We start from the raw sequence: 27279 nt of genomic DNA, 5'->3' as shown, positions 1-27279 counted from the left end.
TGATAGAGAGAGAGAGGTTGGTGCATGCCAGAGAGAGAGGCCCATGTGTTAGAGCGCATGCCTTCCGTGTCCTGAGGTCCATGGCGATGGAGGCTTTGCACCGAACAGATCAAAACGAGAGAGAGAATTGAACCAAGCAAACACCAATGGGCTGCGCTGAATTGAGTGGGACAGCTTGGAGAGAAAAGACAGGGAAACCCTAAAACCATGGCTCTGATACCATGTAGGAAATATGAAAGCAAGAGCAGACTAGAAATGAAACAAGAACACAAACAAATGAAAGACAAAGAGTTACCTTGAGATGAGTGTAGACAAGACACAAGATTGATGATTATTGATGTGACACCTACAATTTATAGGTGAGAAGTACAAGATTGAGTAGACTCACTTATGGGATAAATGTAGAGGTGCCACATGGCACTAGACTCAAGACACAAAGACTCAACTGAAACTAGACTAGAGAAATAGTACACCTAGTGTGCACTTATTTCCAACAGCAGATGTAACAAACATTTCTTTGCTTCTCACGGCCCATCTCATGCCAGAGATAGTGTCAGGCAGTTGTAGGATTCACATGGCACTCTTCACTCAGATCCTCTTATGGTTAGACAGATTGCCACCGATTTCTATTGCCAGCTTCTTAGTGCTGAGCCGCATTCTGATTTGAGACATAGGGCCAGAGGAAGGTTTGGAATGCATTGCCACATTTGATTACTGAGGAGATGTGTGCCGCTCTGGATGCCCCTTTTTCTATGCAAGAGTTCAGTCATGATCTTCATGCCTTACCTCATGGTAAGTGTCCAGGGGAGGATGGCCTCTCCCCTATTTTTTTCACTACTTTTTGGGATGAGATTGGGGTTGAGATAACATCGGCTTTGTAGGAGATGTGGGATATAGGTTCTATGCCTTCTTCTCTCACTGAGGGGCTTATTTATCTTATTCCTAAGAGCGGGGATAAGACATTGATTGGCCAGTGGAGACCTATCACCTTACTTGGGACTGCATATAAGATTCTTGCTAAGGCACTGAGCATCAGGTTGCAGCCAATTTTGCAGGATCCTATTCATGTCTTTGTTGACCCCCCCCCCCCCCCCCCCCCCCCCCCAGGGATGATCACAAAGAGTGTTAGCCTTTGGTTGTACAGTGGCTGCCCTATCAGACATTTGCATTGGGACCCCGGTGAGTGGGTGTGGAAGGATGCTTGTAACCCCTTGAAAAGCATGCCTTTTTTCAGTTATACGGTGCGGAATGCCAGACATCTTATCTTGGCACACATTGAGAGTGTCCCTACTCTTAGACCCCATTGGGAGTCTTACAGCATTTCGATTGACATTCAGAGGGTATTTTGGCGGAGATTGTGGCATTCTTATAGGAAGCCACAGATTTCCTCCTTTATCTGGGTTTCCCTTCATGGTGGTCTGGCCACCAATCACTGGTGCTTGCCCAGCATGCCCTAGATGTGCAGGAGTTTCGGAGTCAATTTACCATTGTTTATGGGAATGCAAGGAAGCACAGAGGGTTTGGTCTGCGATTGCGCACCTCTTTGGTAGGATTAAGAGGGATGCTATCATTTCTTTTGGTTCTATCATTTGGTTGACATAGTCTGGGCCTCAGCTGAGGTTCGAGGGGATTGACAGGAGCTTGGCCATTATGGTTAGGCAAGGAGTTGCTCGGCAGTGTTGTCTTCAGGATTTGCCACTTTCACACTTTGTCCCTCCGGCACAGAGGTTAGATAGTTCTTGGTGGGAGATTATTGCTAGCATCTCAGTAGAATATCTAGAAGGCTAGATGCACTGAGGCCATTTGAGGGTACTCCCGTTCTTGTTTCTCAGTGTCTTTGCAGGATTTGGAGTGATATTATTCACACCATCATGGCTACCTGGGCCAGAATCCAGGGATCTTTGAGGGCTGCGGAGAGGAAGCGTGGCCAGTTTATGAGAGAGTGGGACATTGGTATCTTTTTCACGTCCTCTCATTCGGGACCCTATTGTCAGCACAGGGCTCCTGATTGGTTGAGATCTCCACCTTTCTTGGTGTGAAATCTCCATTTTGTAAAATTTTTTCATACTTAATAGAAGTCTCCTTTCTGGAAAAAAAAAAAGTGATCTCCACTGATTGGTGGGGAGACTACCATGTAAGAATAACCAAAAGAAATGAGAGATCTGGCTCCTTCTATATGAGTGCCAAAGTCTGCCAATATCTGCGCTGTATCACTGGAGAAATATCATAGCTCTCCCAATGAGGCTGCTTGAGAGTAGGGATCCTATGCATCTGTCGAGTGAGGAGAAGCTTGGTATTCCGAACAGTGAAACTCAAAAAAGGAAGGCTTTTCAAAGGATCGAAGGCATCAATCCACTCCCACTCTCCTGGATCCCACTAAAGATATCTGATAGGACTGCCACCATATAGCCACAAACTTTTTTTTTTGTAAATCCTTGATTTATTTACAAGTGGGAAACCTCTAAGCGAGGAAAACCCAGAAAAAGAAGAGTAACCATAGGCTTCACTACCTAGAAGCAATCAAAGTAAATCCTATAAGCATCAAGAGTGATGTCCCCAGCATCATAAGCAAAATGAAGCGCGTGACCAAGCGAGAACTTGAAGTAATGGAAGGGATCAATGTCATTGGCTTGGAACATGAGGTTGTTCCGAACATGCCATATGGTCCAAAAGACCCAGAATCGGACCCAGCTGAAAAATACAGCAAACTGAGACTGTGATGCTTGTAACACCCCAAAAAGCCAAAACCGTCTGTGAAAAATGCCCGAAGGGAAACGAAGGCGAAGAGCAGTCGAGACCCGGCGAATGAACGATCTGGAGCATACGCAACCCCACAGTAAATGTGGGACAGTATCCTCAGTAGCTTTACATCGGACACAACGTGAAGGCGCAATATGACGTGCATGTAACAAGCTACCAACAGGAAGAGCACCAACCAAACAGCGCCACAAGAACAGGCGTTCTTTGAGAGGCAGATGACTTTTCCAAATGCGAAACAATGTACGTTTCCACCACATTGAAGATTTGGAGAGAGACCATAGCTGATTACCATGTCTGACTATCCATGCATCCGATTGCAAGAGGGCATAAACTGTCCCAGCTGAAATACATTTCATAGCAGTGGTTCCAAGATTCCAATCAGAAAGACGGGAATCCACATTCAAGCGAGGTAAAGAAGAAATATCAGCTATCATCCGCTGAATTTCTCTCCAAAGATGAGAATAATGGGATCCCAATTGAAAACGATCCGCCGCAACAGAGAAGGAAAGAACCTGACCAGTGTCATCCACCACCTGATGTATCTGACATATTCCTTTTTGAGATAGAAAATATGCCTGACGAGGTGAACGGTCAACCAAAGTGGAAGAAAATACACGACTCCAATGCAAACTCTCTAGCCGCAGGGAATTGCCCATCAAAGATCGGGAACCATGCCATATCATATGTGAAGTAACTTCCTTCCAATCAATAATGAGAGAAGAAGTGAAAGGACATCCCGGAATGTGTCCTTCAAGTTTTCCACATATAAGATCCCAGTATGTGGGTTGCCAATGACCATAGAATGGAGTGACAATATGCCGACACAAATGGGACACCATGAGAGTCCAGGGTTGCTGCTGGTCCAACAAAACCGGCAAAAGCATAGCTTTCCTAGCCAAAACATGACGTCTCAAATCCAAAATATTCAGCCCTCCAAGGCGCTTAGGAGAGCATAACTTGTCCATGGATAACAATCTGAGGCCCTTTCCACGAGATGAAGTGCGCCAGAAATGCGCCAATATACTTGACATAAGGGACTTCAAGCGGGATTGAGACCAATATAGCAAAGGTAGATAAAACTGCACATAAGCTACAAGAATGCATTGCACAATTCTAAGACGCACATGAAGCGGCCAAGTGGACAACTTCCAATAATGTAACTTGGAGTGCAAGCGCTCGGCTACCCAATCCAATTTCCGTGTAGCCGATACAGTCCAACCCAGCGGATAACCCAAATGACGAACTATAATGTTCGGAGGAACAAGTTCGCCTGGCCAAAGCAGCTTATGCCAATCATACTCAGTCAGAGCCAATAGTTTGGATTTACGAAAATTCACTTTGAGGCCTGCTGCCAATCCAAACAAATGAAGAGTGTGCATAATTTGTTCCACATCATCTTGGTGATTGCGAGGCATAAAGAGAGAATCATCTGCATAAGCTTGCCCAATAAAATGTTTCCCAGAGGGTAATTTCAGGCCCTGCAATCTTCCAGACGAAGTCAAAGACTCCAAATACATAAGCAGGGGATGAGTAGCAATCGCATAAAGCAAAGCACTGAGAGGACAACCTTGCCTTACTGAACGTCCCAAATGCCAAGGATCTGTGAGAAAACCATCCAACAAACCGGCAGAGGTACTGTCAGCAAACAAGAAATAAACCACAGAGGATAGCTTAGGCCCAAATCCCAGCCGAAGCATGGTATCTGCAATGTAATCCCAAAGAACAGTGTCAAATGCCTTTTCAATGTCAACCTGCATGACCAATACATCTTGTCGAGTGTATTTCGCATACTCCATGCCAATGATGACATTTGCTAGATTATCAGTAATTTGCCTTCGTGGAATGAAGCCATACTGAGATGGATGCAAACCATCATGCAAAAACCCTTTAAGTCTATTGACAAGCATTTTAGCCAGCAATTTATAAACCACAGGCATGAGCGTAATCGGCCTCCATTGTGAGAACTCTTCACAAAGTGCTTGCTTTGGAATCAACTTGAGCAAGCCTTCTTTCCAAGATGAAGGCAAAACCTGTTGCTCCCATGCCCTGTTTATCATTAACAATAGTGGTTGGTCCAGGTAGTGCCAAAACGACAAGAAAAATGCTACAGTAAGGCCATCCCAACCGGGAGATTTCCAACGGCCCAAATCACACAAACTGGCATACAATTCTGTCTCCGTGAAGGCGGCTTCCAAAAGCTGAGCCTGTTGGGCCGATAAAATCGGAGCAACTTGAGATAAAAACAAGCGACGAGCCTGTCGACCTTCCTGCGTGAGAGAAGAGGCCTCAAAAATCTTGCCATAATGAGATTCCATGGCCCGTGCAAGCCCCACACGAGAGGTAGTCCAATCACCAGTCGGGAGTTTAATCCTCTTAATAGTTTGAGACTGCCTAGAAAGATGTAGATGACGAAAGAATTGTTTAGAAGTGCATCCTTTATCCGCTATAGCCTTTTGGCGAGCTCTAGTCTGCCACTTTGCCAATTTTCTCTCATCATTACGATGCAACAAAGCACGAGCAGAAAGCAACTCTGTCATCTGGATTTCAGTAAGAGATGAAGTGTTAGCCAGATGCATCAAACTTTGACAAGTGCCTTTGGCCTGTTGAACTTGCTCTCTGAAATGCGATAAATAGTGTCTGCCATAATCCTGGATCACACATTGAACCCGCATAACAAAACGAAACCATGCTGTGTCCATATCAACATGCATTTGAGAGATCAATGGCGAAATAATATCCACAATCAGATTGCGAAAAACCTCATGCTTAAGATAAGCATTATTGACATGCAGAAGTCTCTTTCTAGTTAATGAATCATTGGCAGAACATGAACCGAATTGTATTTTCAAGCATATCGGAGCATGATCCGAGAGACACAAGGAGTAATCAATCCACATATCACATACAAAATCATCATACTGCTGCCTCTGAAAGAGATACCATCGGTCCAGACGAGCACGATACATTGATCGAGCGTTATGCTGAAATGTGAATCCTGGATCATTGGCTTGCAACAGAGGCCACAAATCCAAGGCATTACATGTGTGCTGAAAGAGATCCCAAGCTTGTCGTTCCACATGAAGCATGTGAGAATGTCCAGTAGTATTATCCACATGATTTGGAGCATTATTAAAATCGCCACAAAGAAATGCATTAGAACGCCAACAATAAGAGGAGATGGCATGCCACAAACGAGCCCCGTCAGTAGAGGCTGTGTATGCATACACACCACCAAACTCAAAAACTTCCCCATTGATAATACATTGAATGACCATCCATCTGCCAGCTGGATCATTGAATACCACCATGGGAAATAATTCATGGCGAACAAGCATCAGCACTCCAGAGTATCCAGCGGATCCTGCATAAGCTATCCAATATCCCGCAAAATAGGAAGTTTGTCCGGCAAAATTATGCTGATTATGCTCTTGAAGAACAACAATATCTGCTTTGCAAGTATGTACATAGTGCCAGGTTAGCCTCCATTTATCCTGATTGCATAATCCGCGCACATTATATGAAATGCAATGTATAGAACTATGCATCTTAAATGGTATATACAGTGGGCGAGAAAACCAACAGAAAGCTTAAGAACTCGTGCCCATGGGCACATCCGCATCTGTCGCGGAAACATCAGCTGCCAAATCAAAACTCGAATGTGGAGGAAACAAGTGATGGCCATCCGACGTTGAAGCGGTGCCCCCTGTGACTACTTCCTTATAAGATCGAACAACTTTATCCCAGGCCTGAGCCAAGGAAGAGTTATCATTACAAGGCAGTTTTTGCTAAGCAACATTCTTCAAGGGGGGCACATAATTGCGAGAAGATGGTAGAGTACGTGCTTTGACAGTTTTCTTGGGTACTATCCATGCCTGAGTAGCAGGAAGCTTCTCTTTGCCCTTGTCTTTGATGTTCGGGGAAGCAGGAACACTTGGCATTTGAGATTGCTTCCCTTTACCTTTATTTAGTCCAGTTGTTGATGTGGATGCGGAAGCACCTTTAGATTGTGCCTCAGGGGAAGATTTCGCTGGAGGAGGAGTCTGAGGGGTAGGGACAGCCGAAGGAGGGGGTTGTAGATTTGGTTGAGAACATTCAGATTGCATATGACCAAATTTGCCACAGCGAAAACAGGAATTGGCAAATTTCCCCCATTTAAGCTTGAATGGTCGCTTTCCGACCACTGCGTCCCCAGAATCAACGGTAATGCCCGTAGGAGCAGGAAGATCAGTGTCCCATAGAATACAAAAACGATTTGTATTGGCATCCAACTTCGGGGGGCAAATCACTTTGCCCAATTGAGCAGCATACAAAGGAAGAAAATGACGCCAAGTACGAGGAAAATCCACCACCTCAACCCAAACCGGGCACTTATGTCGAATAAGGCTCTGATAATCTTTAGTAAGAGCCCAGGGAAGAACATGAGTCATTTGCGTATTGAAGAAGAGGGGAGACATTTCCAACAAAGCATCTCTAGCTTCCATGTCTGCTAACAAGACCTCATAGAATCCTCTTGCTCCAAAATAAACACCCCGGACTGCTTGACGCTTAAGCAAGAAATCAACCCATTGTCCCACATCCTGTGCACTAGGCATCTTGCCCGGGAAAAAGAGAATCACCGCATTCAATGCATACTGCGCAACCGGATCCATGAGCTCCTGCACCGGAATACGCACTTCTGTGACTGGAGCAGGTCCTTCCCAAGCACATCTTGCTTCTTCGAAATCCTCATGCAGGCATTCCTTAATCAAAGACATGGCATCCAAATTCGAGGTGTTCATTGCTTTCCGACGCTTATAAATGGCCAGCTCAGGTGATTCCATCATGCACACCTTAAATTTGCTATAAGCCCCAGAACTGCTCTAAGCCCTACTGCTGCTGTGCAGACAAGAATTTGCTGCGGTACCACTGGCCGAATCTGCTACAAGCCCCAAATGAAGTAGAAACCCTAATGCTGCTGCAGACGAGGAAGTACTGCTGCTGTAGAACGCTGCTGTAGAACAGGAGTCGGGCTGGCTGACACACACACACACACACAAAAACACGCACACACACACAGTACCATATAGCCACAAACACCAAGAGCCATGAGTCACTATCTGAGGACAAGGGTCAATGAACCAGTGCTTCCCCGAGCGACCAACAATCCTCATTGGACTAAGCCTAGTATTTGGTATGATCTCCTCCATACTACATCTCCTCAATCTCTCACTAGGCATGATAGAATAAATGAGGAAATTTGTATCCTCTTGGCCTGGGAGAGCAATGACCTCCAGAGGTATGCCTATCCTCAAAAAAACTCCCAGCCAACTCGGATGATAGTCTCTATGAAAGGTCCCAAAAAGCCACTCATGCGGAATAGCTACATCAATCTGATCAATACGAATGCGAGAGCCCCTAAGATGCTGAGTGGATGCAACTCTTCGATCCTCCGTAAGACTCTTAAAGGTCTTCCAAGCAAGAACTGTGTATGTGCATCTCTCCCAAGCCATGGACTCATATGCTTGCAACCATGTGCACGGCCTTGTTAGAAAAAGTGATCTATGTCATATCATAGACAAGGTCAAAGGGATGTGGATGAATGTGGTGAAGGCTAGGAGTTATCCCACATGCAAAGGCAAAGCCCATATGGTACTTGGACCTATATAAAGGGTTATTTCAATGTAATGTAACACAACAATTCATTCTCAAGTACACAATCTCTTGGTCAAGTAAGTGCATCTTGTGTTGCTTTGTATTGCTTTTGTCATTTGTTTATAATCATGTTTAGCATTATGTTTGAGCCTCCATAGGCTAGCCTAGTCCTAGATCCATGATTTCCAACATGGTATCAGAGCTTAGGTTAGTGTTTAGATTAATGGTGGGTCTAGGATTACGAGGTGATTAAGACCTTACTTAGTTTTAGAGCTTTGCATTAGGGTTATTTCTCTTGTGAAGTGATGCCCATAAGTGAAGCGTTACTTAACAAGATTGCATTAGTCTTCATTTAGGGTTTCCATTGTTTTCCTCTTGCATTAGTAGAGAGCATTTTTCTCTATTCAAGATTAGGTCTCTCCACCATGTGTTATTAGGGTCACACTATAGCTTTCTCATTAGGTTTGCACTAGATCTCCAGAGAGAATTTCAGAGCAGCTCAAAATGGCAACCACGTATAGTGGAGATCTTTGAGGTGGCAGAAGATCAGAAAGATAGTAACCCTCATCCACCGCATAAGAGAAGCAAAGCTTCACCGAGAACAAGAGGAGCAACAGTCCATTGGTTGAGGTAATAGCAGCTCAGCTTGGCGAAGAGAGAGAGAGGGTGCATCAGCGCCTACGAGTAGAAGTAGTCAACGAGTGTGCATGAGCAAATAGAGTGGAAAACACAAAAGAGAAGGAGAAGCTTCAGCAGATAGCAGCGTAGACAACAACGGAAGAAGGGACCGGCTTGCTGAGGTTCTGCAGGGAGACGTCGGGGGTGATCTGCAGCAGCAGGCGCAGAGAAGGTGGCAGCAGCCGCAGGTGTGAGATCAGAGAGCCGCAGCAGACGTGAGGACTGGGTTGCACAGCTCCTAGTGAGGACACAAACAGAGGAAGTGCTTGAAGAGAAGCAGGCGATGCAGTTGACCAGATCAGAGAGCGCAGCGTGGACAGATCCGGAATCAGCGCAGCAATAAACGGGACCGCCGGTGGAATCAAATCTGCCGTTTTCATTTGAAAATAAAGGATTTATTCTCTATTTAATGAGACTAAGGTTTAAAAACCTTAAAGTAATTTAAGAGGTTGTTCCTATGGCACTTAAGGAAGGATGTTCTTATACCTCTTTTTTGGAAAATTCTATGCATTATGCCGATGCCTCAAGGATGGGAATGCACGCACGTGTGCAATGTCAGGACGAAGAAGATGCTATGCAAGATGAAGATACAGACAGAGATGCAAAAATGAATGAAGACAAAGACGAAGATGTCAATGAAGATGAACAAGATGCTGTCTATGTTGTTTATTATGTCATGGCTCACATGTCATAATAACAATGTTTATGCCCTCTCTTACCCAAATGTTTATGTATGGACACCTCTAACCACCGATGATGTAGGTTATGTGTTTCTATGATGCTCACAATATCTCTCAGTAGGCCATGTAGCCCTCAAGGGGGGATTGATGGGGAGTTGGGTCTCCATGACCAACAAATGATGATGATGATGCCCATGGATATGATGATGATGATGATGGGGTATGGGAGAGGAATGTTTTTCATGTCATGTCATTTTCTTTTCGCAATGTAGAAGCTATGCTCCCTATGAGCGATGCTAATTTCTTTTTTGTACTAGCTATACTCCTTATGAGTTAAGCTTTTTCTTTCATGTAATGTTAGAAGCAAGGAAGGGCATTATGATATGCCATGATCAAGGAAGGGTGTTAGAAAAAGTGATCTATGTCATATCATAGACAAGGTCAAAGGGATGTGGATGAATGTGGTGAAGGCTAGGAGTTATCCCACATGCAAAGGCAAAGCCCATATGGTACTTGGACCTATATAAAGGGTCATTTCAATGTAATGTAACACAACAATTCATTCTCAAGTACACAATCTCTTGGTCAAGTAAGTGCATCTTGTGTTGCTTTGTATTGCTTTTGTCATTTGTTTATAATCATGTTTAGCATTATGTTTGAGCCTCCATAGGCTAGCCTAGTCCTAGATCCATGATTTCCAACAGGCCTTACGCACTTCTGCACATGGTGCATGGATCACTGATCACTGGGAGGTCATCTTGGGCAGATTTGTAGGTTCTATCCCGGGCTGCCGTTTTGCCACTTCACTTATTTGCGATTGGAAACAGGTCCTTTCGCATGCTCATTGGGCACCCTTCCTTTTGTCTCATGCCAATTTCCTTCGGCAGGAAAGCATTTACTGGAGTGCTGTTTTTGATTCTCCATTGGCCCTGCAAGAGCCGATTCGGGCATACAATCTCTGCAAATTGGGGATTAGGTGCATAAATGATGTTGATGCTACTGGTCAAATGCTTTCCTTCCCTCAGGCTATGGCTTCCTATCCACTAGCCATGCATCACAGGTTCATTTGGGGAAAAATTGCTGACTTGCTGCAGCCTTTTCTTCCCATCCCTCCTTTATCTAACAGGGACAGATTACAGGATTGGCAGTTACACCCGGTGGGCTCAAATTCTCGTCCTGTTATTCTTTCTGACCTAACGGTTAGGATGACATACTCTTTCCTCCAGCCATCACCATGGATTCATTCACATGCTAATTCTCTTTGGCATATGACAAAATCACTTGCTTGGTGGTGAAAGAATCTTCGCAATTTATGGAGGAGTAAATTGCCTCTCAAGCAAAAGCTTTTCCTATGGCGTTGTCTTACAGGTTCCTTATCTGTGGGGGTCACTCTTGCTAAACGAAGGATTGCATCTGCTTCTTGTGTTCGATGCATGGCCCCTTCTGAAACGGTGCCTCATTTGTTTTGGACGTGCTCCAGCACTAAGGCCTTCATCCGCAAAAATTTCCATGTTACTTCGCCTTCGTTTCCCTAACTCTTTTTTTGGGAAACACTTTTGGCTTTTTGGCAGACTCCCTACAACCACGGTCCATTACTCTTTACTTTTGTACTGGGTCAGATATTGGGCTTTCTGGACCATATGGCAGGATCTAACATGAGATATTTTGGGAAACGGTTTTTGCAATCTTATCAGTATTTTAGAAGCTCCTTACGACAATCTGTTTATGATGCTTGCCACCAAGGAGATCTTCATCAGTCATGCCTGGAAATAGTTTCTCTTTGCTTCTGATTTCCCGTTGAGGCTCTCCGTTTTGGAGACTCTCATGTAAATTTCATTGATAATATACTGTTCATGGATTTACCAAAAAAAAAAAAAACAGTATGTGCATCTCTCCCATCCTGACCATTGCATATAATGAGATGCACCAAGTGGCCGACTAGCCTCATCCCTAATGAACTCATTCCACATAATAGGTTGTCGGTCAGCCTCGTCCAAAGACCTAGGAAGCCTTTGTCGCAAAAAATATCTCATGCTTCTCCATGCTCTGACAATGGCTGCAATAAGAGGGAAAGATGGTGCCCTAATATCAGCCTCTGTGAACAAAAAACGCGTGTTGGGCATCCAATCTCTCCCGACCCTGGGTGTACATCTGGAAATCTGAGACAAGAAAAATCCTTCCAAGGCTCAGTGCCTGGTAGGAAACCTCTGACCACAAGTTTGCAAAGCAACGCCCTGCACTGAACATCCGGATCGATAATATTCAAGCCCCCCTCTCTTTTGGGCTGAATAACTGTGAGCAAAGCTACCCTGGCACGAGTGTCTGAGGTGCCATCCAAGCCCGACCAGAGAAAAATTGCGGATCTATCTCCGCAATTGCCCAATGCACGCACGAGAGAAGCACCAACAAGAGGCAATAAACCATGCTGAGGCAAGCACCAACAGATTTGTGCCAATTAATGAGTGCCCCTGCTGCCAAATAGAACTCCTCTAGTGCTACCCGAAAGGAACATAAGCATGTATGTGAAGCCTCCAAAAACAGGGCTGTGTCATCAGCTAACTCAGAGTCAACCAACTCCTCATGACTACGAAGAGGCAACCTCAATCCTGAAATACTAGTAGTGGTGCGGAGAAAGATGCTCACGGCCTTTGCAACTATGATATACAATAAAGGGGCTAATGGGCAGCCCTGTCGTACTGAGCGAAAAATTTGAAACCGCTCTCCTCTATCACCGCAAGCAAGAACTCTACTGTGGGCATCACGATGCATGCATGAAACTCCCTTGATCCATCTTTGAGAGAAGCCCATATGACTAAGAGTACCCTCAAGGAAGTCCCAATCCACTCTATCATAGGCCTTCTCAAAATCCAAGAGCAGAATGGCTAAGGACTGATTGCTCGCTGCAGCCCATTCGACGGCCTCCCAAAACGAGAAAATGTTATCAAAGATGCTCCTGCCGTGTAAGAATCCATTCTAGGTATCATGAATATAGCATGGCAGATTTGGAGAGCTAGATGCACGGAGGCTATTGAGGGTGTCTAGATTTTTGGATCTCAGTGCATTAGTACTATATGGGGTGATATCATCCACACTCTTATGGCTACTTGGGCTCGCATTTAGGGGCCCTCTCGTTCTGTGCAGGCGAAGCGTGTGATATTTATGCGGGAATGGGACCATGGCATCTTCTTTTCCTCTAGTACCACAGGTCTTACATGGCATCATGATGCTCCTCAGTGGTTGAAATCACCTTACATATTGGGGTGATTCTATTCTTTCCGGCTTATAGCTGTGATTGTTGTATGTTTTTCTCATACTTAATAGAAGTCTCTTTCTTTATAAAAAAAAAAGCACTTTTCATTCTAGGTAAAATATAAGAGGTCAATACATAGGTATGGAAAAAGAATGAATGGCAAATATATTTCTTTTATTAAGTTAAAAGGTATAGAAATTTACGGTGAAACTTTTAAATTTCTAACATATGTGCTGACACACAATTTGTGGCATTTTACCTTCCTTATGCTTACAAAACCAGTGATTTCAGAGGCGACTTTAATATTTTGAACCAAATATTTCCTTCCAGACTAGTCCATAACTTTTTGGAGGGGCCTTAAAAATAGCAAATAGATCATGGTGAGAAGACAAATAACTTGATAGTATGGAGCAACAGATGTGTACCTCTGCAACTATGATGGAAAATGAGAAGACATCCACACTTTTGTTGTACTGTTCTCCACGATAGACCTCTGGAGCCATGTAGCGAACTGCTCATTCAGGAAAGTTGAATTTCAAGTTCATGACTGGTCAACATCATCAAATATGAAAAATAGAAAAAAAGAAAATGCAAATCAAAATAATTATCCCTCTTGAAAGAAATCATTGACAGATTGGGTGGTAAGGGATCCAGCGACTTGTCCCTGGACAAGGCCTCACAAAAATGCTAGGCGTCTGGTCTGAAGATCTGCACTTGTCCTGTGCAGTCATGTCCATGTGGCATCCAAAATGCTGGATACAAGTGACAGATGGATGCCTCGTGCATGCCTTGCACCATCTTGCTGTGCGTGGCTGACATCGTTTTGTAGCTGGAATGATGTACGGGTTACCTCAATACTTATGAGATGTCCTGGGGTAATTCAGGTCCATGTCTAGGTGTATGGGCATGAGTCATAGTGTGCATGTGAGCCTCCGTCTTTCAGATGAACATATCTATAGTTCAGTTCTGTGTTTGGGCAGATTTAGCCCCATTTGTGTACTCATTCATCGTTGCAGCAATAAAGAAAATACTCCTTACAAGAAGGGGGCCCTTTAATGGGTATTTGGGACCTCATCTGGTGTACGATGAATATCATGGCCAGACAGGAGCAGCAACAGGACCAGCCACGTCCACAACGGCCTACATGGACACGTGATCCTTTGGCACCACGTGCAGGAGGTGTCACTACTATGCATGTGCAATCCCTTGTTAGAGCCAGATGCCCCAGATCTCAGAGGCCTTATCCCTCCACCCGGCAGCTGCAGATATAGGATCCCCTTGGCAAGCTCCCATCACACAAGGGAGATGTTATGGCTGCTTTGAGTTCTATTCTGGAGGAGGACAGTATCACTCTATGACCACACATTGCCACCATGTAGCATCACATGGGTACTTTTGCTTATGTAGCTAGTTTTGCACAGTTTTTTCTTTTCCATGGTCCAGAATTCATCATGGATACATTGTACTACCTTTTTGGTCTATATACTATAGTCACAGGAAACGGCCGTTTCAGCCCCTAGAAACGCGTTTCTCCGTTTCAGGACCCCATCCGTTTCCATGGCCGTTTCTCGTTTCCCAAGTGATGTTGTCACGGGAAACGTCCGTTTCCACCCCTAAAAACTCGTTTCCTTGTTTCCATTCCTCAAATGTTTCCGTTCCCGTTTCTCGTTTCTGGTGACTATGCTATATACCCTCTGGGTCTTTTGAAGATGTTAATCTCTGTGTGTGTGCGTGTGCAAAAGTGATATGGTGGTGTGCTGTGCGTGAGAGAGAGGTGCGATTGTTGTGTGTGAGAGAGAGGTGCAACTGCTGCACGTCAGCACAGACTTGCGACTGCTATATGTGACAAAGGCTGTTGAACTATTCCTGCTCGACCTTTGGGCTTTCTTGCCTACTTGCTTTCTCACCTAGAGGACTGCTTGCTTCTACACCTGCTCGCTTGCAGATCAGTTCGCCTATGTCCTGCTCGACCAGTTTTCTTTCGTTTTGCCTCCTTCACCTGTTCATTCATTTTGACCTTCTCGGTCCCTTCTATGTGGGCGTGTGTGTTGCTTTGTTTGCCTACTTGGCCCTTTTGACTCTTTTTTGCCTCGCATGTATAGCTCCTGTCTATGTGAGCATTGCTTGCTCCTCTGCTTCCTTTCTTGTCTGTGCATTGTTTTCCCGCTGCTTTGCTCCTTTCTTCTTACTGCCTCTTGTTTCATAGCTTCCACTTCCTCTTCACGTTTTTGGCTGCCTTGTGTGCTCTTTCTCTTGTGAGCATCTTCTCCTTAGTGCTCTCCTTCAGTTATGGATGCGGCTGATTTTCTCTTGACACCATAGACAAGACATGAGGATGCTGCTGCGTAGTTTCTTTATGATGTGAAAGTTCTCTGAACAGGTTGTAATCCTCTTCTTTATGGGCCGAGTGCCCTCTGCGGAGGATGTTGGACAATGGTTGAACACAGTGCTTGCAGGTTTACATGTAGAAGGTGTTTACTAGGTTTTTATGAAGTGGTGCTCAAGCAACCTGTCTTCAAGTAGAAGTTATTTCAAAAGTCTCCTTTGTTCTATGGTTAGCACATGGTCCATATGCTACCTTGGACCCCTACTATTGACTATCAAGTGCTTGTGTGGCATTGTTGTCTAGTTTGGGTGGAAGTTGTTGGCTTCCCTATGATTTTCTGTGATGCTCTTCCATATTCGGCACAAAGTCTTAGCACAATTATTTGCCCTCCCAATGTTACGGGTAATCGTAATAAGTTCTGTGTTTTGTGGGACACGGATAAACCAACACCTGAATCGATAAGAATGGAAGTTGATGATGTGCATATGGGTGAAAATGTTTTGAGCTCAAATGGGGTGCATTTGTAGGAGCTTGTTTTCACTGTCATAAATTTGGACACTTTGCAGATGATTGCCCCACCCTCAAATTACACCCGCCTACCGATTCCTTGCCGCCGGCAGCTTTGGTTAATGATAATGCCCCTCCATCTAAGATAGGCCAAATAGGACCCATTATTGGTGTACACACTAGAGGAGAAGGTGGTGTGCAGTCACAATTAGTGCCTCAACAAGCACAACTAGTAATGCAAAAAAACATGTCTTCTATGGACAAAGCTACTATAGATGTGCGTAGACCTGCTTTGGTTAAGGACGGCTGGCAAACACTTAATGCCCAAAAGGTTATACGGCCACGTCAGTTACAACTCCGTCATTGGTCTGATCCTTTCTTCCACATAGACTTGTGCTTCATCTTCTAGTTCTGCAGCTACCTCTCCCGAGACAGATGCTGGTATGCTCTGGTCTAACGTTGTGAAAGGTGGCATTCAGGCTTTGCAGGGTGATATAGATATGATGGTTATTTGATTGTTTCTTTTCTCCTCTTCAAGATGATGAATGCACCTATAAAATGTGTATCATACAATGTACTGGGTTTGTGTTCCTTTGACAAATGGAGACTTGTTTGGGAATATGTACATACAATGCATCCTGATATTATGTTCTTTCAAGGACATAAGCAGCATGAATTTGATGGCAAGATAGGTTTCTTTGCTAGCTATTGTATATATTATGCTGGCTTGGGTTCTTTTTCTGGTGTTTGTGTGTTGATTAAGCAAATTTTACAGCATGCAGTGACTTATAATGATCCAGATGGTAGAGTGATTATTGTGCAATGCATGCTCAATGGGGAGCTGTATGAGTTTGGCTCTGTATATGCCCCTACAGTTTCAGCCCATCAAACTCATTTGTGGCAATTTATGAGTTGGTATCCTTGGTTGGCCAATGTGCTTATTTGTGGGGATTTTAATAACCCCCCTTCTCCTCAAGACAACACTCGGGGTCATTCACATATGCTTGGTTCTGAGAAAGTGGCGTGGAGAAATGTTGTGGTTGATCTTGGATGGCGAGATTTATGGACAACCACATCTCCTGATAAGAGAGGTTTTACTTTTCATCATAATGTACACTCGGATTATCGTGCAAGATTGGATCACTGGTACCTTTTGCATGCAGATCATCTTGACACCTTTCCGTGTCGTATGTGGATTGATTACTTTTTGAACCTTTCCGATCACGCGCCGATTTGGTTGGGTTGTACTTTGATATGCCTCTTGATGAGATCTCCTTACCCACTAAACAACTTCTATTGGTGAACAATTCTTATCTCTCACATGCGCTGTTCCAGGATATGACTATTGATGTTATTGATGCCTTACAAGCTGAAACGTGTGAGAACATAGACATTGCATGGTATCATTTTGCTGCCCGTATACAAATGATTATCAATGAATATGGCAAACGGTATTTGGGGAATGAAAGGCAACGTATATATTAGCTGAAGAATATGTTGCAGTTTTTGGAGGAGACTAGTCATATTCGCATGATATCTCGGCAAGAGGAGGATCATATTGTTCATGCAAAGCATGCGTTGGCTCTCAATGATCATTGGAAATTGCAGAAATGGCAAGTTAGATCACGCCAAAAACCCCTTTTGGATAAGGGGGGTTCATCCAAAGCTTTCTTTAAAAGCTTGCATGTCTCCAGACAGAAACAATGTATACCTAGAGTGATGAAAGGGGATGGCAATTGGACACAGGATATATATCAGCTAGAGCATGAATGTGTTATGCATTTTCAGCATGTTTTTGCAACACCACCCCAGATGACTCCTTATATTCATAGGGCTAGGCAAGAGCTTCTATCTCCTGTTTCTAACATTGTGGATATGGATGAAGTGGCTGATTTGGAGTCCATGTTTTCAGCTGTGGAACTAAACACTGCACTAAAGGCGCTTAGTAAATGGAAGACCTCAGGATGGGATGGATTAACTGCGGAGTTCTTTTTGCAGTTTTGGCCTATGCTTGAAGAATAACTTTTGCTTATGATCAATGAAGCTTGGAATTCTAGCATTATGCTTTCTGCTTGGCAGGAGGGATTGATACAATTGATGCCAAAAAAGGATTTGTGTCAAAAACTTTCTGATTGGCACCCTATTACCTTGATGCCAATGATCTATAAATTGATCGCTAAGATGATTGCTAACCGACTTAAAAACATTTCAAATAAGGGTATCCATCCAGCACAATATGGTTTTGTGCCTCGTAGACAAATAACAAATAACATTGCTAATATCTATGTTGGCATAGAATATGCAAATAATACCAAGCAAGATGTGCTCTTATTGCAAATTGATATTGCCAAGGCTTTTGATACAATCCAATGGGATTACATTGCAGAAGTCATGGCAAAGCTGGGCTTCGGTCCAAAAATGCAGAACATAATTTATTGGCTTTATCGAGATAGCACTGCCAGATGCATTTTGGGAAAAGGCTTATCCTCTCCATGTTAATGCCTTTGTAATAGTGAAAGGTATCTAGGTGAAAGTGTAGGTGGCACCTCCTAGAATCAAGCCACACCCCACTGATGTAGGGAGGTGGAGATAATGAAAGAGAGGTGGAGCGAATCATGGGATTCTAGGTGCCTACTTGTGAGGCCAATGTAGATGGCCTATACACACATTTAGGTGTGGTCATATATATCTCTTGATCAGTAATATCAAGCGTCGTGTTACTTTGTGAAACATGCTCTGTCACCATGGTCTACTCTACCATTGTGATACTTGTGTGATTATGCTTTTCATTAGGCTTACACTATATGTCTCATGCTTATTTGACTATCCTAAATCTTGTTTAGTATACATGTTAGAGAGTACACCATTAGTGAACACTAGTCCATCACACATCCATCGTGTGGATCAATTCCTCATTAATCCTTCTTTGTTGTGAGCTAGTTTTTAATACACCATGTATCTTAGCCTTTGCAAGGCTACTTAGCAACTTTGTAACATGTTTTCTCATTATATGGTTTATCTAGATAGCTAGTTTTTCTTTCTTTTTTCCATGATACAATTACTTCATGGATTCGTTGTAATACTTTTGGTCTCATAGACCCTTAGGTCTTTTGTAGATATTAATACAACTTTCTTTCTATCTTTCTTTCTCTCTCATGCACACAATTACACACACTTTTTTTTTTTGGTAATTCTTATATTACCAGTGGGAAATCTCATTGTGAGGTGAAAACCCACAAACAAAACATCATGATACAACTGAGGTCCCTATATAGGGCCCATGGAATTGATTGCCTAGAAGCAGTGAAAGAAGGCCATGTATTGCTGGTTGTCTATTTGGTGCAAGTTTCGGCAGTCATGTAGAGACTATCTCAACAAGTGTTGGAAGTAGGTGTATATTGATCCAGAGGAATGTGTCCAAAATGCATCTAATTTCTATTTTCCATATTGTCCACAATGCCCAAAAAGTATCCACGCAAAGAATACCCTGAAGTTGGTATATCGTTGTGGAATCCGAGCGAAAAGCCAGAATGTCTTCCCAAAAACAATCACACACTCACACACACACGTGCACTTCTGCATGCTCATCCAATTACATGAGGGCTAATGCACTAAAAAATAATTTGATTATTGAAGATATCTTACAAGATCCTGTTGCTCCTGTCATGTTATGTGATTCAAGTATGTTCCTCACACACACACGTGCACTTTTGCATGCTCATCCAGCTACATGAGGACTACTACACTAAAAAATATTTTGGTTATTGAAGATATCTTACGAGATCCTGTTGCTCCTGTCATGTTATACGATTCAAGTATGTTCTTTGATGAAGCTTCTAGTAGCTTGCTCAGTCCAAAATCAGCTACCTTCAAATGTCCGGCATCATCCAGCAACAAATTCCTATTGTCAATACAAACATTTTTTTTTTGTTGGGCTTGATTTCCACCTTGAAAAAGATAGTCAAATTTTCAAGAGACAGGGAACCTCACTTGGGTGTCAAGTCACGATGAACAAGGTTAACTGGTTTGTGTTCATGAAGATAATTCATGCCCCTACAATCAATAAAAGATTTAAAAATAACTAAGACAGGAAATTTCCACACATTTTTATCAAAGAGAACTTCTTGAAAGAGATTGAAGGGTCATCTTTCCTATGATTGAAGGCTCATCTTGCCTATGATATGTCAAAACAACTCCTTTCTCATCATTTGTGTGCAAATGTGCAAATCAATATAAATGCAATTTTTTTGAAAAGGTATGTTTTTACAAAGTATCATACTCAAAATATAACCATACATGTCCAAACATTCAAAGTATTCTTTGAATAATGTACACATGCATTTTTTTTTCAGAGAAAGATACTTTTATTAAGTATTCTTTGAAAAGTGTACATATGCATTTTTTTTCAGAGAAAGATACTTTTATTAAGTATAACAAAACTGTACAAGATTCAGACATCATCCTCAAGGGGATTTTTCATTGTCAATCATTAATTGGTTTCGTCAATCAGGAAGATGATGCTTTTATTAAGTTTAACAAAACTGTACAAGATTCAGAAATCATCCTCAAGGGGATTTTTCATGTCAATCATTAATTGGTTTTGTCAATCAGGAAGATGATAATGCCAAACGGTTGGTAGAAATAAAAAGGGACTATAATCATGAAAGCAATCCATCTTGCCTTTGACCGATAACAATTGTCTATGGAAGGTTTGAATAATCTTCCATACTAACTCCACTACTGCATGAGGTGATCTGAAGGGAGAGTCGGGGACATGAACCAGGGTCACGGTATGAACTATTCCACATATACCATACAGAGAAGTCTATCGGGTTACCCTCATAAAATATCTAGTGTCTTAAGTCAGTTCATCAGGGTGCCTCATGGAAATATGGAATCCTAAGCCCGTGAGCATGCAACTTCTCTCCAAGTGATATAGTATGGATTTCTTTTAATATGGGACATAACTAGTGCAGTTTTCTGCTGTACTCTCTGGGCATTCATGGATACCAATTACAATGTTGTATGTTCTATAACTATGGAATGCATTTGGGAAAATTGGGGAAAAAACTGTAAAAAAAACCTCATGTTGTAGAAAATTCTATATGGCAACATCATGCTGTAGAAAATCCGATGTGTGAAAGATCCGGGAGCCACTGTAGAGAAGAAGGCAACGATCAAGTGAGCAGAAGCTGAAGAGTCCCCCACAGAGTCCTCAATTCTGCTACCTGATCCTGGAGAGAGATAAGTTCCTAGTCCTGGGTAGCCACCTGTTCCTGTAGAGAGAGAACCTCTAGATCATGCTGAGATGAGGAATTTCGGAGAGTGGGGAGCTCAGACTCTGCATCATGGAGGTGCTGAGAAGTGGCAGACAGTGAAGCTTGCAGATCTGAAACCCAAGTCTCCAGACATGCAATGCGGTCGTGGGCTTGATGAGTGCGAAGACGAAAACGTTTGCAATGTGGAGTAAACTTGGAGATTGCAGGAGAGTGGTCCAAGCCGCGAGCAATATGACGAGCCCTCCGAGGATGTCGTTAGGTGGGGCGCTCCTCTGCTGGATCAGGGAACCATAAGGATGGAAGCACCCCCACATTGATATTCGAAGCCTGGTAAGAGGAGGACTCTGACATCTCCAAGGGTGCAGCTACTTAGGTCTAATAATGGTCTCCCAAGCAACTCTGGTCCTGATGTGTGCATTTTCATCAAGCCCTGACCAAGGAAAGTTCCGAATAAGGCGACGAAGCTGGCCAATGCAGCCCTTATGAAAAATCCAGCACGAAGCGATAAACCAAGCCGTGGCTAGCAAAACCTGGTTAACCACCAAAGCTCTAGAGGCCAAGTCGAGCTTCCTCCTGTTCCAGTGATGAAGTTTGCTTTTAATGCTTAAGAGCACTGGAGCAAACTGTTGTGCAGGGGAGATGTCAACGCCCACCTGTCAACCAAGGTACTTAGCAGAGCATCCTCTCTCAATCCAAATAAAACCAACATCTGTACCCCAATCTGCAAGAGGAGAATCACTGATCCAAAAACCAACTGACTTATGCCAATTGATAGTAGCTCCTGCTGCCAAACAAAAGGCCTCCAAGGCTGTCCGGAAAGCACATAAACAAGCATATGAAGCCAAAGTCCAAAAACTCTTCCTCCGTGCATAAAGGCAACCTGAGACCCACCACAACACCAAGGGCAGCCCAAAGAAACCTCCTCATAGCCTCAGCTACAATGAGGTACAATAAAGGGGCGAGGGGACAGCCCTTCCTCACGGAACGGGAAATTTGAAAACGCTCGCTGCGCCCCCCACAAGCTAAAACAGTGCTATGAGCCTCACTGTATAGGCAGGACACCCCTCTGATCCAGTTTTGGGAAAACCCCATGTGTGCCATAGTGCCCTCCAAAAAATCCCAATCCACTCTGTCATAAGCTTTTTCAAAATCAAGCAAAAGAATGGCAAGAGCCAAGAGGTTGCTGACTAGACTTTGCCCACTCGACAGCTTCCCAGAAAGAAAAGATGTTATCAAATATACTCCTTCCTTGGAGGAACCCATTCTGTGTATCATGGATAGTCCTTTGGAGAATAGGCTACAACCTTATACAAAAGATTTTATATGCAGATCCAAGTAGGGTGATGGGCCTCCATTGCTTGATGTTAGTCTTGTCCCCACTCTTGGGGATAAGGTGAATCAGCCCCTCCGTGAGGTATGGCGGCATCATACCTGATAACCACATTTCCTGAAGGGCAACAGTGATAGCATCTCCAATATGATCCCAAAAAAGAATAAAGAAGGCGGGAGAAAGACCATCATCCCCTGGGCATGAACCACTGGAAAGAGCATGCAGTGCGTGAAGGAATTCATCCTTCGAGAAAGGGGCATCCAAGGAAGAACACACAGCATCTGTAATGAGCTTGGGCATGCACTCCAAACTTTCTGCCGTGCCACATCTCTCTGAGGGGAGGGCACCTCTGCAGTCAACAAAGACCGATAAAATTCTGAAGCAATACCCCTCACCTTATCAGGCTCAATCTGAACCTCACCTTGTGAATCCTGCAAGTACCTCACAGAATCCTTGCTATGGGAAGGCCTGTGTGCTGAAAAAAACTCTTTGTTGCATCTACCACCCATCTGAGTCCAAAAGGCCTCGTTTGCATGAAAGGCGAACTCAGCCCTCCTGTCCATGGCCAACTGCAGCTCTGCTCTAACTGTGGTCAAGAGGTCTGTAATCCAAGATGCATGTGGATGCTTTTCATGTTCCCTCTGAAGAGGAGCAATCCTACGCCTAATAGCTCTCTCCTTGTGTAGAGCCTGCTTCTTCCTGGATTACAGAGGATAGAAGGATGAGGACGTCTCTCAGTTTCTAAGGAAGATTGAGTTGGTGGCTTTAGGCAATAACAGGGATGATGATGCCTATAAGTTGAGGATGGCAGACTTGTTGTCAGAAGATGAAGCCAGAGAGTGGTTTGAATATGAAGCCACGGAGGCTAAGAGAGGAAGCTGGAATGGTTTAAAGGAAGCCTTGAGAGGAATGTATGGAAGCCAGAAAGACTTGAAAATCAAAGCAGGGAGCTTAGCAAGTTGAACCACAAAGAGGATGAGGATATACTGACTTTTGTGGCCAGGTTTGAAGCAGCTCGGAGGAGGATGCTGAATTTCTTAGGAGAGAATCAAGCTCCTCCTGAGTTTTTGAAAAAAGAACTTTGATGAGCTGCTGACTAGGAGAATCGGAGAGAAAGTGGAGCTGAAGGACCCACTTACGTTTGCTGAAGCTGTGAAGATGGCTGTGTATCAGGAAAGAAAGATGTGGCATAGGGCTGGTATATGTATGCCACCCACTAGGTCAAGTGGAGTTGGAATATTTGATTTGTTTGGTGTGAGCCATGTTAGAAGCAATATACAGGTTATGGAGCCCTTTGTGAGTGTTATGTCAGAGGATGCGGAGTCAATGGAGCATCGTGTTTGTAAAGCTGTAGAGGCTGTAGGGTACATGTCTGTGGACCCAGAGATGGAGGTGATAGATGCTGGCAAGGAGATTGAAGAATGCCCAGAGGTTGGTGAATCTATTGTGGAGGGGCAAGTGGTCCCTAGTGCGCAGGAGATGCCACAGGTACCTGGATTAGGGATTGCTTCATCAAAGGATGTCATGGTGGAGTTTGCAGGATTATTTGAGTGTGAAGAGAAGGGTTTGTCAGAGATGCCTTTATATGATGACACAGTCGATGCTAACATGGTTCAGCATGCATACATGCCTGAGAATAGGGATAGTGATGTGGATAAGGATGTTTTGATGGATGACGCCTTGGAAAGTGTGTATGATTTGTTCAAAGAGTGTGGATATAGATGATGATGAGCTGATTGATGCCCAGGTGGATGCTGTGTCCAGGATGATTAGCGTTTAGAAGCTCTGAGTGGTTTGTGGAATGAGAAAGCTGAGGATGCTGACGAGGAAGAGCAGCAGGTTACAGACGTGAGCTCTTTGCTTGGTGAAGTTATGGATGGTCCGGTTGGGGAGGTTTTTTGTGATATTGAGGATGTATTGGATAGAAGTATGTGTGAAAGTGTGATGGAAATACAGAGAGTTGCGAAGTGTCCTGAGTTCTGTAGAGAATTAAGAGTTGATAAGGATGGAGAGGCAGAAAGACAGCGGGATAGTAAGTGCGCTTGGATGATGCAGCCAGTTGCTAGAAACAAAGCGCAAATGAGGTTGAAGACAGTTTGCAGGTCTTTGATCTGGGCGGATGGATCAGTACAGCTGGCTGGTTTTGGAAAAGGATATTGTTCCCTTTTGGTCCAGGAGGGAGATGAGATACTGGATCATGCTTTTGTAACAGTATATACAGTTGTATAGGTTGGATGGTGGTAGAGAATAGTTTGGAGCTCAAAGGATGCCATGGCTGCTCTCCTCAAGGAAAATAGTGGGCCACTAAAAACCACACCAAGGTAAGTATATGCATCTGTATACTCCACTGTCTCCTGACCATATGTGAAGGTGGGTACTGACCTCCTAACCCACTGTGCTGTGGTGTTAAACACCATCACCTTGGTTTTACCAAGGTTAACAGACAATCCACTGTCCTGTGCAAACGTGTGCAATGCATCCAAATGACGCTGCATCCCCTCTGGAGAATCTGAGATCAGCACAATATCATCAGCATACAATAACAGCGGAATCCATGTCCCTGCTAGCTGTGCTCCTCTGTCACCCTCGCGCTCTACATAGTCCGAAACCTCATCCACATACATCCCAAATAAGGTGGGAGAAAGGGGGCAGCCCTGTTTCACCCCAATAGTGGAGTGAACCATCTTAGATATACCCTGAGTAGTACGTACCTGCCCCACAACTGTCCTGCATAAAGCCATGATTTTCCAAATCAGCTCTGTGGGCACTCCCATCTCCTGTAGTCTGCGCATCAGTCTGGCTCTCGGTACTGTGTCAAAAGCTTTGCGGAAATCCACAAAGCAACAATAAATCCTCCTGCCATATAATCTGCCCTCCTCAATAATAGCTCTGAGTGTCAAGAGTGGAGAAACCTCTCCTCAACCCTGCTTGCCGTGATGCACGTATGCCCTCTCTCTCTGCCCATCTACTCAACTCCTGCTCAAGAATAGATGCATATAATCTAGCCAATGTGTGACCAATCATGATGGTACGATAATTCCCAGGAAGCATGGGATCCCTTGACTTGAAGATAGGCACAATCGTGGACATATTCCAAGTCTCAGGAAAACCCTCACACATGGCTCGGTTAAACATCATAGCAATAAGCTCTGCAAGCATATCTCTGGCATGAATAAAGTGCTCTGCTACCAAACCATCATGATCATATGCTCTCCCAGTCCTCATCCTATCAATAGCTTTCCTTACCATCTCAGCAGTAAAGAAAGCACGTGTCTCTGGGCATGGCTCCGATGGGTCTGGCAAGGGCGGCTGTCCTGGTGTTGTGTACAGGGATGCTGCATACTCACCCCAAATCTCTGTGGAGGTAATGGTTGGTGATGGTGAATGCTCATGGAATAGTCTCCATGCCTCGCGTGAGTCCTGACTCATAAATAACTGATACAAATCCCTCTCTAACTGAGCAAGATAAGCCCTCTTCTTCCGTCGCACTAGGTGCCGGAAGGTAATCCGTGATTGTCTGTGAGTGGTAACACCCATGAGCACCTCTCTCTGTAATCTGATCCTCATCTCTCTGCACTCCTCATCATACTAGCTGTTTTGGGGCATGTTCCCAGATCGTCTCCGTGTAGGCTGACTATGGGGATATGCCTCTAATGCTGCAGCATGAAGCGTCTCTATCAATATCTGAGTGAGCTCATCTAATGGCCGTCCCGGCTCCTCGGCACATAAGCGTCTGTATATCTCATCTGTGTACACGGTGTCAGTCTCCCTCGTAAAGGTATAATGAGTGTGTGTGGAGACCTGTCCCAATGGAGCGGTGCTGAACTGAAATGTGAGAGTGAAGGACAAGATAGCATGATCCACTGCTATTCCAACCGGCCTAGTGCCTACCATAAAATCCTAAAAAGAGGGAATGAGACTAGGCTGAGCCATAACATAGTCCACTGTACTAGCACCATGCCGATGTGGAAAGCTAGTGAAACCGCCCGCTGTCGGGAATCTCTGTAGGCCATTCAGGATGGCCAATCCATGTGCAGTCCCCACGTCTATCAAATACCGCCCATACACTGTTTGTTCCTCATCCTGTGAGAGTCTAGATAGGCCCATATCCCTAACATCAAGCTCCCTCAACATCTCCTCTGAGGTATCATAAAATACTGTTTGGTTATGGGCGGTCCTGCCAATGAAGTCCCCCAGGAGAATGATGTCACCATCCCTGGAGAACTCCCAAATGTCATCATCCAAAATAGAAAAGGGAGACTGCCCGCTAGGTGATGCATACACTGATGTACTAGGAGCAAAATAGCATATAGCAATGTAGAGATATCTGCCTGTCTCTGCCCTCAGTCCAACCCACATGTACCTAGCCTGCTCATCTCTGCGGACTATATGTATCAGTGGCTGTAGCTCCTCTCTAAACAATACTGCCACTCCTCCTAAGCCCTGTCCTCTATGCTCTGAACGAGTCTCCTGTCTACAAGCTGTCTCCCATCGGTATCCACTAACATGTGGCATGGACTGTCCAGGAGCCTGATGCGTCTCACAGTAGAAGATGATGTCCCTCCCAATGAAACTATCCTCAAAAGCCCCTAAATCAAGGCGTAGTGATCCATTACAATTCCAAGTAGCGACTTTGAGTGTAGTCCCATAGGTCTCGTGCTGTCATGAGGAGCGCCTCTCCATAATCACCACTCTACCATCTCTATAGAAGGCCACTTTCCCTTTCTCTCGGGCTGCCCTTATCTCGGGCATAACTTCTTTCATGTGGGCAAGTTGCGAGAGTGTGAGGTCATCTCCAAGAAATATTCCCGTCTTCTTGAGTGTAGGATGTCTCTTCA

General features: G+C 44.2%; 2 protein-coding genes across 4 annotated transcripts in view; both read right to left on the bottom strand.

The window, feature by feature from the left end:
• LOC147635528 (serine/threonine-protein kinase VIK-like) overlaps positions 1 to 27279 on the bottom strand; it is a 141601-nt gene that overhangs the window by 19380 nt on the left and 94942 nt on the right. For all 3 annotated transcript variants that reach the window (XM_086802859.1, XM_086802862.1, XM_086802861.1), the window contains 3 exons: positions 19823 to 19885; positions 19612 to 19733; positions 13425 to 13510 (listed from right to left, as the gene is read on the bottom strand). In XM_086802859.1, coding sequence (XP_086658985.1) covers positions 13425 to 13510; positions 19612 to 19733; positions 19823 to 19885 — 271 coding nt within the window. The remainder of the gene's footprint in view (positions 1 to 13424; positions 13511 to 19611; positions 19734 to 19822; positions 19886 to 27279) is intronic.
• LOC147635529 (uncharacterized) lies at positions 2511 to 7758 on the bottom strand. The gene is made up of 4 exons (XM_086803243.1): positions 6633 to 7758; positions 6372 to 6506; positions 3597 to 6251; positions 2511 to 3293 (listed from the first exon to the last, which is right to left on the bottom strand). The coding sequence occupies exons 1-4, from the start codon at positions 7581 to 7583 to the stop codon at positions 2511 to 2513; spliced, it is 4524 nt and encodes a 1507-aa protein (XP_086659369.1). The 5' UTR covers positions 7584 to 7758.

The sequence above is a fragment of the Cibotium barometz genome, chromosome 9, assembly GCF_041138505.1.
Source record: "Cibotium barometz isolate CiBa-2024 chromosome 9, ASM4113850v1, whole genome shotgun sequence".
Classification (NCBI taxonomy): domain Eukaryota; kingdom Viridiplantae; phylum Streptophyta; class Polypodiopsida; order Cyatheales; family Cibotiaceae; genus Cibotium; species Cibotium barometz.
This window is presented reverse-complemented; position numbering and strand designations above follow the sequence as displayed.